Raw genomic sequence first — 12,742 nt, forward strand, 5'->3', positions numbered from 1 at the left:
GGTAAGTCCACATGGGAAAATGCAGCTGCTTTTGCATATGAGGTGTATGAAGGATTTCAAAGAAAAGAAGAAACACTAGCAGTAGCAATCGACCTTGAAGATGCCTACAATAAAGTCCAGTTTGTGCACCTCATGGAGCTGCTACTAAGGTATGGAGTAAGTTTGACACTGACAAGGTGGATAGCAGCAGCGCTTCAGGAAAGAACCGTCGTCCTACGCCTCGGAGACTGGATGTCTGCACCTTCTAAACTATTCATGGGACCGGCTGCCACAAGGGTCTCCGCTCTCTCCTGTCCTCTACAATGTCTACACGAAGGGCCTTGCAGACTTAAACAACAATGGTGCTTACTCTTGCGGATGATGGCCTGGTCTTCAAAACTTCGAAAGATGCTCAGGAAAGAACTAAAACCATCCAGAAACAACTAAACAATATTGCTCAATGGTGCAAAGACACAGGATCTTCCATCAATCCAGCGAAAGCCCAAACGTTTCTGTGCACCCTCAACAACACAACTGCGAGAAAATCACCACCACCTGTGTCGTTCGACGGGATTCAGATCGCCGAAAAAACTGAATGCCTACGCTACCTAGGAATACACTTCGACAGGATGCTAACCTTCAGAAAACATACGGAAAATACTGTTCTCAAATGCAAAAAGGGCCTTTCAGTCTTAAAAGCAATGGCAACCAAAGGTATTGAACAACGCCACCTCTTGGTTTAAACAGTATTTTATTTGGAACATGTCACAATACAACACAGATATCGATGAACAGGACAACAAGAAAATCTTATATAAAGTCCTGTCCTGACACATGTACATACTGAATATGTGACGGATGTCATCATAACTAGAAGACGTGAACATACATAAGTTTTAAACAAAACTAAGCTGAGATATAAATAAAGTGAAGAAAATGAATAATAAACGCCACCTCTTCCTGCTTACCAATCACTCGTCCTCAGTGTGATCGACTACGGACTTGGGCTAACAACACCATCTCAAAGCAACCTCCTAAAATTAGAAAGAGTTCAAAATGAAACTATGAGGCTGATCCTTGGAACAACAAAAGACACGCCCACGAAAACCATGCGATACCTGCTTGACCTTCCTTCAGTGCAGGCCAGAAACAAGTTAGAACAGGTTAAGACCCACTTCAAAGCCTTAGAAAACCATCAAAACCCACTGCATGATGCAGTCAAAGAACCAAAAGGCAGCCGTCTAGGACGAGGAAGATCATGGATGGGGCAAGCAGAAGACACAATCCAGCTAGTATGCCGACTACAAGACCTGAAAGAAACAAAAGAATGGGAGAAAACCCCCGAAAACATCAACCATCTATTCAACACAGCCATTTCACCCACTCTAGGAAGACATTGTCGGGAATGGCCAGAGGGCAAAACTGATGCAGAAGTGAAACAACTCACAGAAGAAAACAGTAAAGAAGAGGACATCATCATATACACAGATGGCTCAGTCACCAAAGACCAATCCGGTTGGGGATTCACTGCGAAACAAAATGGAAAAACAATTAGGGCAGAGAATGCTGCCTACAAAGTCACAACCTCCAGCCTAACAATGGAAGTTGAAGCTGTGACACATGCCCTCCAGTGGCTATCGTCCATCCATACGCCCGGAAACCAACATGCCATGATTCTAACCGACTCAATGAACCTCATACAGAAAATTGAAAACGGAATGGGAAGCCCAGAGTGGCATAAGGCAATGCGCAACTTTCAGATTAAAAAACTCACATGGTCATACTGCCCGGGACATGCAGGTGTTAAGGGAAATGAGCGAGCTGACAGACTTGCTGGTAACGCAACACCAACGAGCGGCCTACATCTAGGAAAATCGGAAATCCTCAGAAAAGGTACAAGGCCATCACACCATCGATCGCCTCAACTGAGAAATAAAAGCAGAGAGAGGGAGCGGCCGTAAGTCTAACATGAAAGGTAGAGCATGATGCTTTGCAAATCAAACAAATATCGGCATCATTTCCAAACCAACATTACGCAATTTCTTCAAAACGGAACAGAGTCTCTGTGGGCTTTTCCAAATACAATAGACTGAGCAACACACTAGACGCCACGTTCTTGGCATCAGAGATCTTTTCCCATCCCTCTTGCGGCCAATCAGTGGCAGCCTCTGTGCGTGTGTGTGTGTGTGTGTTTGTGTGCATGTGTGGGTCTGTGTTTTTGAGTGCGTTTGTGCATGCGCAAGGGTGTAAGTGTACATAAGTGTCAGGAGAGTTCTGTGCACGTGCGTATGTTTGTGTGTGTGTGTGTGAGGGGGAGGTGGGGGTGCCGGGGGGTATGTGAGTGTATGCATGCCTACACTGTTGGAACAACGGGATATTGGAACGTGCGGGTATATATATATATATATATATATATATATATATATATATATATATATATATATATATATATCTATATATATATATATATATATATCTTTGTATATATGTGTGTGGGTGTTGGGGGTGGGGGATATGGGCGTATGTGTGTGTGCTTGTACAAGTAAGTGTTCATCTGTGTGTGTGTGTGTGTGTGTGTGTGTGTGTGTGTGTGTTTGTGTGTGTGTGTGTGTGTGTGTGTGTGTGTGTGTGTGTGTGTGTGCCGTGGAAGCTGCGATACGTAGCCTAGAAATGAGTGTGTGGAGGAGGGGGGTAGGGGAGGTAAGGGTAATGTGTGTGTGTGTGTGTGTGTGTGTTGGGGCTCATGTACGTTTATGTGTATTTGACTGTGCTTTCATATCTGTGAAACTGCATGTTTGGTGCGTATCTGTTATGCATGTGTGGGTGTATGTGTGAATGTGTGTCTTCATGTTTTACACTTATTTGCTTATTTATCATCATTGTTGTCTTATTTATTTATTTATTACAATTATTATTATTGTTATTATTATTATTATTACTACCTTTTTCATATTATAAATATTATTTATTTATTTATCTATTTATGTATTTATTTACTTATTTATGTACACTTATCTATTATTTATTCACCTCTTCAGTTTTCTTCTTTTTTTTTTCTCAAGGCCTGACTAAGCGCGTTGGGCTACGCCGCTGGTCAGGCATCTGCTTGGCAGATGTGGTGTAGCGAATATGGATTTTGTCTGAAAGCAGTGACGCCTCCTTGAGCTAATGAAACTGAAACTGTCTGAAACATTTTTATTTCGTTGATTTAGGCCGACATCAAAGTAACATGCTTGGAATCGCGGGAGTTTTGGTACCTGTACGCCATCGCAGAACCCAAGGTTTCAGAAATAGCCAATGACGCTTCTTCTTCCACAGTGAACGTTCGACAACATCACATGATCAAAACAACAATGGCGGAAGCTGTGAGAGAAAGACCAAAAGCAGCCAAATCAAAGGTTGAAACTGTTTACTGACATGGTATTTTGTATTATAGAAATAAAAATTGGATGTAGACGATCCTGCATATTGACTGTGTACGCCAGATTCTAAAATCGGCGAATCGTTTGAATAATTTTCAGTCGCAATCTGGAGTTGAGTAACATGTGATCTCAATATTGATTGTGATTGCCAGATAGACGTATACTTCGATGAGTTACCTGCGCCATACATCATGATATTTATTACTTTTCTGAACGTTATGACACAATGCATTTTAAGACAGATAAGTTGCTCATTTGTAATAGTAATTTTCCCTTCGTGTTTTACTCTCGTTTCTATCAAGATTTATGGGTTTGGGGTTAACTTCTTTGTTTGAAAAACGGCAATGTATCAAAAATTTGGTTGGCATTGGACTACTTTACAGTTACCTGCTTTAATGCTAGAACTTAGTGTTTTGTTGCAAAAAGATTTTTTGCGTCATTTTGAAACACTATTAATTCATAAATATTGTTTTTACAAAATAGCCTGCAAATGCAACGTAACTTCAAACTTCCTGTTCTGCTGAATTCAAAGTTGTGTTTAACTCAAAACCAGGTGCCTAAAACTGAAGCTATTGTATGACCTGCTTGATAATTTCAGGATCCTTTGAAAAAAGTGAGGGTCTCTAGTTCTTTGATACTGCTTTTCCGTGGACTGGTTTGTACAGAATTATAATAATAATTTTTCTGCTTTCAGCATGAAGAAAACTTTACTACATGATGTCATGCTTTATCATCAGTGCTTTAGCCGTTTCAGTCTGCCGTCAAGATCAAACTCAAAATTTATGAACAATGTCAACAACAAAAACAACAGAATGAAAATTCAGAAAGTTCTTTCCCCCCGTAGTGTGGTCAGCTGGAATAGGCAGACCTCTGTCACCACCTCTGGTCCAACACTGATAGCACTCTGGTGTTCAGTTCATGGGGAAGGCTGTAATGGAAATGTCTGGACTAAGCTTGTTGTCTGAGACAATCATTTTGAGGTGGAAGCCAAACCAAGTCTAATGCAGACTAAAAGGGATGAAATTTAGTTCACTGTTCAGTGTTTTCGCCAGACAACACTTCATAAGCACAGACTTTGTGAAAGAAAAACAGCACTTTGTTTTGTTCAGCAAAGATCTACAATCGACAAGAAAGAGAATTTCATAACAAAACATTCCAACTAGAAATGTATGATCATGAAAAAGTTTTGAAAAAAAAAAGGTCTGTTTCACTTGACAGGTGACTAGATTTGACAATTTAGTTAGAAGTGATCTTGAGTGTGTGCAGGACAGACAAGATGCATTGCCCCCAGTATTACAAATGCTGCTGACATTATGTTAGTTAAACACGGATGCTTTTTAAAACATTATAGGAATTCTGGTTGGTGTTTGTCAACCAAGTGCATGCCAAATGTAATCCTCACCACCTCCCTCATTCTTAGTGCTGTTAAAGCTTTCAAGACTTTAAAGTTTAATAGATTGTTCTTTTGGGTTCGGGAAACATTTTTAGCACCCACCAAGTTCAAAATATTGATAATAGGCAGCATTGATTTGAAATAGTCGAAACTGAGCACCCTCGTTGCAGAAGGATTTTGCACATGTTTGTTATTCGATTTTTAATGCACATGGCATTTCTGAATTTTTATCACATTTCTGCAATCTGTCATCCAAGAAATCTTATCTTTTTTTTTTTTTTTAATGTTCTGAGTTCGTCCTGGAAATTAAAAGCAAGGGCTGGTTGACTAACCTGTCTAAAGTTCAGTGGGTCATTTAATTATCAGGTTTTTGGGTGATTGTTTTGCTAAGTCAAACTGTCTGCTGTTCTCCACTTAACTAATAAGTATTGATGTGTATGCTTGAATGTATGTTTATATCTGTGTGTTTATACGTGTTTGTGTTCAAACACCCCCACTCCCACAATTTGAGTTATATCTTCTTCTATTTGAATACAAATCTAAAATGTAAAAGTCTTAAAGTGGGATTGGAAAAAAAAAAGTGCGACAAAACATCAGACACAACATCTGATTTTTCCACTTTTACGAGCATATAATGCTATTCAATAATAGTATGCACATGAGTAACACACACACACACACACACACACACACACACACACACACACACACACACGCTCACACACACGCTCACACGCACACAAACGAAAAGCCATACACACACACATGCACACATGTTGCCTTTTAATGGTAGTAGATGTTATTTTCAGCACTGCCCAGAGATAACCTTTCTTCTGACTTGCCATGCATTGTTTTTGTTCGGTAAAATTTAGAAAATGCTTAGGTGTTTTTATTACTATTCTTTAACCTACTCTGTTATAAGACTTTATTGTTGTTCCACATCAAATCAGTTTCTTTCACAAAGGCATGATTTTTCACTTTCACTCCTAGGTACAAAGTTACCTTGGCTGTCTCTGCATCCATGCATTGCCTGGGTGTAAACATTTGTTTCAGTAAAATAGTTTCCACATTGTTACAGTTTGTATACATATACTGCAAGCAAAGGAACTAACTTCTGTAGTATTTCTGGCTGTGTCTACACATGACAATTTGGAGGAAAAACTGGTTGATTTCAGTATATTTTCTGTGTTTTTCCACGTTAATATCACAGGAAAGCCTGCAGGAGCTTAAACTCCCTGGGGTTGAATCAATGAATGGGTTAATTGCAGATAAGAATTTCTGGAACAGACTCTTGGAGGTAAAGGCTACAGATTATGGTCTTTTCTTATGTTTTAAAGAGTCATGAAACGTCAGCCTACTGTTTCTGATGTTACTTGATGTTTTTCAGCCCAAGAAAAACAAAGTTAAAAAAGAAGCTGCCGATGCCCAAGAAACAGTCCCAGTCGCAGCTCCAGAAGCTCAGGATGAAGATGCTGCACATAGTGAGGACACTGCTCTGCAGATGTGCTCAGTGTTACCAGAAAAATCCTGTCATAGGGAGAGTGCTTCAGGACCTGAAGCAAGTGACAGTCTCCATGCAGGGGATCTGGAAATGGATAGCGGGGAGGATATCAGCTGTCCAGACTTAGCAGGCCTGGCGTCTCAACTGGAGGAACATCTGGACTTGCAAGACGATAAAGCAGCAGCTGGTGTGCAGTCAGGTGGAGAACCAGCCAGTTCACAGGACACGCCAGCAGCAGAAACTGACCAGGATGCTTTGAATACGGAGGCTGAGGTGAAATCCGTACCCACTGCAGACCTACATCTGGAGGAGAGTGTGAATGAAAACCTGACTCACACATGTGAATTATCTCAAGGAGAACCAGCCAGTTCACAGGACATGCTGGAGACAGAAACTGACAATAATGCTTTGAATGCCGAGCCTGAGGTGAAATCTGTACCCACTGCAGATCTTCTACATCTGGAGGAGAGTGTGGAAGAAAATGTAACTCCCCCATGTGAAATATGGCAAAGAGGAGCAGCAGAATCAGACATGGTTGCTGATGTTCACATTTTGGATGATGGCAAAGAGCAGGGCATGTCAAATTCTGTGGCTACAGTAGGTGAGCAAGCGTCATCGTCACCGGCTGTCTCAGAAGTTCCTGACACAGCTTCCTCCACAGTGACAGGTGCATCAGCTCCACCCTCATCTCTGGAATCCTCGAAGAGTCGACCAGAGTTTCTGGGTGAACTGACTGCTCCTGCTCCAGTCCCCCCACCTCTTGCCCCTCAGGCCACAGCTCCCCTGGAACCACTGGCACCACCCACAGCACCCCCTGCCTGCGTGACGACGTCAACAGAGGTGAAGAGTGGGGCGACGGAGAGGACTTCACAAACTGAATCTGTATGTATTGATGTATTTATTCATTTAATGTTTGCTTTGTGGGAAACTCTAACGCCAGAAACAAAAACAAAAAGAAGAAAAGAAAATTGTGATAAAACAGTTAAAGAAAACACCAACAACAACATTGTACAGTATATAACTGGAATGAAAAGAAAATGAAAGAGAAGGATGTTTGGAATGGGTAAATAGGTAGATATACCATAATCAAGGAAACAAGGCAATGAACATGGGTACCCAGTACTTTGGTTTATGCGCCATGTTTTTGGATGTAAAACAATCAAGAATTTTATGAAATAAATCTGTAAGAGAAACTTTAGAAAAAAAGGAATTTTTGTATTGTGTCATCTTGTCTATAAAAGTTTTTAAAATGAAAAAGATTTGTTTATAAATAAGCTTTAGGATTTGTGTTAAAATAATAACAAGACCACAGCTGGCCTTAATTCAAGCTTTAGGATTTGTGTTGAAATAATAATGAGACCACAGCTGGTCTTAATTCAAAAGATACCTCAACTTTTGATTTATGATATGATATTACTGTGTAGGATATTGACTCTGATGTGTGTGTGTGTATGTGTGTGTGTGTGTGTGTGTGTGTGTGTGTGAATTGTACAGTCTCTGTACCCCAAAGTACCACTGCTGGAATCACCGGTGGAAAGCAAGTTTCAGCCCATGACTGTTGAACAGCTGCAGCAGCTTTACTACAACCCTGAGCTGCAGAACAATGAGAAGTTTGTGGATGAGTTTGTGCAGGTTAGTAGTCTGAGAGGAAATATTTGTTCTTGTCTCAGAAAAATATTACCTATATGTACTTAGGTATTTTTTTGACAGAAAAGTTATATTCAATCAATCAATGTCATGAACTCCATTGCAGTCATATACAAATAATGGCAACAGTAGCAAGCAGTTGATTTGATCTGTCCTAACATTCAGGATATTGAAAATTTTGGCTTGCTTCTGTTCATAACAACTTCATTGTTGTGCTTTTTACCTTCTTTCATATATTTGTTTTAATTTCCTTGTGGAAGAGAAAGCAAAATCAAAATTAGTAAAAGTTAGAATATTGGAGACATTAGTAAGCAGCTGATGTTCAAAGTTATTGTCACACAAATCATATTCAGTGTGAGATCTGAGAATGATATTAAGTTAAAATGTGTGTTATGACCTATTCAAACAGAGCTTTGGCTTTACATTTTATTATTTTATTTATTTTTTTTTTTTACCTTATGGCTTACTTGGCTTGTGTTGCCAGTGTTTGGAATGATCTTTTCTCCTCACCCTTCAACCACACTCTTGCCACATACCCCTTCACCTCTTTCAGTATAGAAACACCAACACAGGATTGCCCGGGCTAAATGAAACATCTTCACTTGTATTCTTCAAAGACTTAAGTATTTCAGTTTATTCTTTGCAGCCTGCAGCTGAAATAAATTTGATGCTTCTTAATCAGTGTGGATGGTTCTTACACTCTGTGTGTGTGTGTGTGTGTGTGTGTGTGTGTGTGTGTGTGTGTGAAAATTTGTCCTTGGAAGTTAGAAATTAGGGGGAAGATTATGGAACCCATGCTAATGCCCATTATGATGGTGATGATGATGAGCATGTCTTGTCCTCACTGACTGTATTGACAGAGAGAGGAGAAAAAGACTTCCCATGAGTTCCACGAGATAGTGATGAACTACTTCCGCTCAAGGAAGAACCTGTTGAGTGTGGAGGAGGACCTGAAGCTGCTCAGACAAAACTATGAGCAGATACTGACGGAGATGTGGGTGGTCCATGAACGAAACATCCCTGTCGAGGTAAAGAAGTCTTTTTGATGCATTTTTTGTTTCTGATTTTCACACATTTAGACTTGTGTTTTGATACATTTGCAATGAGCTTTCAGTTCAGTTTCCTTAAAGCAATTTTAAGACATGGATTTTATGGGCAGTGTTTTCTTCATACTTCAAAAAATCCAGACTGTCACATAAAGATGCAGAGACAATACAAAACTATTTGATTGATTTGTCAAAATAATTTTGGAAAGGAACTGGGAATGTTTGATGTCACATATGTACCCATAGGGTTAATTTCCCTGATGGTTGCCGAACTTCCAGAGTTTTAGATAGGAAGTGGCCTCATATGGGAACTAAAGTAAGATAATTTGCTTTCATTTTTCTACTTTTGAGCTGTATTAAGTTTACTTCACCAATGATTTCTAATTCTTTCTTTTGCATTGCCATTTTTATGACCGTAACAGCAAGCATCAAGTAGTGTCATGTATCAGTGTACACTTCCAACAGAATAGGCATTGTCTTACAGTTTGCATGTGGTACAGGTCTTCAGTTGATATGTGATATTATATTTAGACAAAATCAGAATATGTCAGAATGTAAGAGGAGAGGTTGACTCGTGCACTGCCGACTGGCAGGGCTGAGAAAACGCAGATCGCGTCGAGTGCATTCGCGGATCGATAAAAATGACATTAATGGCAGCACTGACCTGAGTGTGGGACAACAAACCTGTAGAAGTCACCAGAGGAGGTGTAGGAGGTGGTGGAGGTCTGGAGTCGACCGAAGGGAACGGAGAAAGTGGAGGAGGCGGCGGGTTGGCGTTGTTGAGAGGGCCAGGAGTAGTGGGCCCAGAGTGTCAGCGAATCGATTGCGATCATGCCTTAATTTTAGCACGATCGCTCAATCAAGCTATATAATTATGTGACCTGGTTGGAGACATAATTTGACAAAAAAGAAGAACGCCAGAGAATCGACAGACAGACAGAAAATGTGAAAAAAAACTTAGCCGTATGAAGAGCACAGGAACAGGAGTCATGATGACTGCCTGAAAAAGAGGGTGCTAGTCATGGGGGCAAAGGGGAGGTTACCTACTTCCGGGAGGTTATCAGCCGTAGCTACTTTCATTTTCTCCGCATAGGTGGATAGTAGTTTGCACAGGACAGGAATGTCAGACCCCTGCCGGAGTCTGCACTAGTAGGTCACGGTAAGTATGTTATTTAAACGTAATTTTAGATAGAAAATTTCCTTTTTGCCACAGGGGCACTGTGCAGACGGAAGTAGAGTCAGCAAAACGCACACCGTGGAACAGTGTGAACTGAACACAGATGCCTTGTCCAGTCTGAAATCCACACTGCAGTCCATTCGCAGTGAGATGCAAGGGGATCTTGCACTGTTTGCCTACTCTTCACAGATGTCCAGGCAAGTGGAGCATGACTTGTTAGGGTTTTCTTGTTTTTGTTTTTTCATCATTTTTATTCAGACAAAGGTTTACAGACACAAAATCAATATACAGTGTGCAATAGGAAGTTAACACATAATGATGCTCTGAATATGGACAATTTCACATCAAGGTAGGCAGAACAATACATATTTACGAACATATTGATTCCCATGATGATATTGAAAAGCTCGTGTACCAGGCATGTATATTGTGCCTATTTTTCCTCAGATTTGTTTCGTTCCATGGTGATTTTTAAAGCATGATTGTCCACTTCATATGCCTGTTTGAGGTCTTTTAAGAATGCTTGTAATATTGGCTTTATAGTTAACTTTATTAATTCTACATTTGTATACAAAGAAATTGGCTGTCAATAAACTATGTGAGAAACATTCATCAGTTTTGATTTGTTACAATTTTTTTCAAACTCTGTCCAAAACAGTTTTACATGATCACACTCCCATAGATAATATGGATGGTTAAGCTCATTAATTAACTCGGTTGAGCTGTTGAAAACTTTGTTTATTTGGGCTCTGTAGAAACCACAGCTTTTCCTGATATTTGAAAACAACAAAACCAAGTGCGCAGCACATTGAAATTAAGTTTTGAAGTGTTTGATGTGTTAGAACTTGATTGCTATCACCAACATTGTTTTTTGTGGGGTTTTTTGATAACATAATCATGATTACATGATTGACAGTGATCATGATCATGTTTTTTAATCCTTTCAGACTGCAAGTGGAGTCCTACCTTCACCTCCTGTTTTCAAGTAGTCAACTTCTGAGAGACATGCCGAAGAGTGCACCTGTCACGGGTACGTCTTTTGGCTGTTAAAAATATGGACAGGCGATATGATGCACAGTTGGTAGTAAACATTAAACAGCTCATAGATACTGGAAGTTGCTGATTATCCTTCATGTAATAAAAACAACAAGCTGTCTGTCTTAATGTGTTGTCTTTGCACAAGAAGTATTGACAGTTCCTGGATATACCTGTTCAGATTTGTTTGTGTTGTTCTTGGACAGAACTTGTGTGTATCTCACAAATGTCTGCAGTCTTGGTTATGTGCTTCAGGATTTTGTTATATGTTTAAATTTTCAAACAAGTTTAGTGCAATGAAAAATCAAACAGCAGAACAGAAAACTGGCATATCATTAAAAAAAAAAAAAAAAAAGTTTCATCATTTCCAAATTACAGGCAGATTGATGTCCAGAAATGTTACGCTTGATGTCCAGAAATGTTAACGTTTATATTAAAGGTTTGTGTTACAGCTACAGATTATACTCAAGAGGACCAGCTACCACAGGTGGAGAAGCTCAGGGAGTGTGTATCTGTTCTGTTTGGCTTCCATCGTAAACCTACCAAAGACAAAGAGTTCATTGAGAACATTCGCAAGTGGACAGACAGGCTTGTGAGTGTCAGTTGTCGTTTGTTTGCTTGGTGAAAACATATGCACTGTTTTCCTTTTGTATTGCATTAAAGTGGGGGAATTTTGCTGATGGTTTTATATTTTGAAAAGTTTGAAATGTGTGTTACATTTATTTTTATCTGCTTTCCACCCTCCCTTCAGCTGTCTCTGTCAGCCTTTCTGTCACCATGTAATTTGTTCAGTACCTAATGGCAACAGTGACTTCCCATTTCTAGTCGTTAATAATGTGGCTTTCTCAGTGATTGCTCCTTCCCACCTAAAAAAAAAAGAAAAAGAAAAAAAAGAAGACAAATTTGGGGGGGGGGGGGGGGGGGGAAATCAGATTATGATTATGAATGGGAAAAAAGAGAGAGAGAGAGAAATTGGAAAAAAAAAAATATTCAGAATATTGAATGTATCTGTGTATAAAAGAAATAGGTAGACAATGATTACTGTTAATCAAAATATGCTCCTTTCCCATGCTCTCGAATGTAACAGGTAGCAGCCCTGCTGAGGCTGGCCAGTTACAGGGACCACCTGTTCCTGCTGAACCACGTGCTGCGAGCGCCGGCAGGTGTGGGGCAGTGGGCCTGTGGCTACATCCAGATTCCGGAGCCGGCCTCTCTAGCCCTGCAGACCACGCTGGGCAGTCCTGTGCTGGACCATGCCGTCACCTGTCTGGCCACTATTCTGCTGCCTGTCAAGTTGGTTTCTGTTCAGTCTGTGGCTGGTTTTCTCTGAGGGAGGGTGTGGGTGTGTTCAGGAGTGCAAGCTTGTTTGGTATTTGTGTGATGTGAGGGGTTAAGAGTGGTTATGTTGTGTGTATGTGTGTGTGTTTGGGGAATGAAAAGAATCACTGTTCCATTTAAAACAAATCTGTGTTGAAGAATTTTCCCCCTTCTTCTGTCTGTCTGATGGAGAACACATTCATGCTGGCGTGGAAAAAAAAAAGA

At 40.2% G+C, this 12,742-nt stretch overlaps 1 protein-coding gene across 1 annotated transcript in view; it reads left to right on the forward strand.

Annotated features, from left to right (window-relative positions):
- The first annotated feature begins 3,316 nt into the window (after positions 1-3,316).
- The window catches only part of LOC143284475 (ectopic P granules protein 5 homolog), a 65,671-nt gene continuing 56,245 nt past the window's right edge, over positions 3,317-12,742 (forward strand). Inside the window, exons 1-8 of the mRNA XM_076591146.1 lie at positions 3,317-3,377; positions 6,182-7,177; positions 7,790-7,927; positions 8,803-8,970; positions 10,202-10,362; positions 11,113-11,195; positions 11,653-11,792; positions 12,288-12,493. Coding sequence (XP_076447261.1) covers positions 3,318-3,377; positions 6,182-7,177; positions 7,790-7,927; positions 8,803-8,970; positions 10,202-10,362; positions 11,113-11,195; positions 11,653-11,792; positions 12,288-12,493 — 1,952 coding nt within the window. The 5' untranslated portion in view covers position 3,317. The remainder of the gene's footprint in view (positions 3,378-6,181; positions 7,178-7,789; positions 7,928-8,802; positions 8,971-10,201; positions 10,363-11,112; positions 11,196-11,652; positions 11,793-12,287; positions 12,494-12,742) is intronic.

Source organism: Babylonia areolata, chromosome 8 (genome assembly GCF_041734735.1).
Source record: "Babylonia areolata isolate BAREFJ2019XMU chromosome 8, ASM4173473v1, whole genome shotgun sequence".
Classification (NCBI taxonomy): domain Eukaryota; kingdom Metazoa; phylum Mollusca; class Gastropoda; order Neogastropoda; family Buccinidae; genus Babylonia; species Babylonia areolata.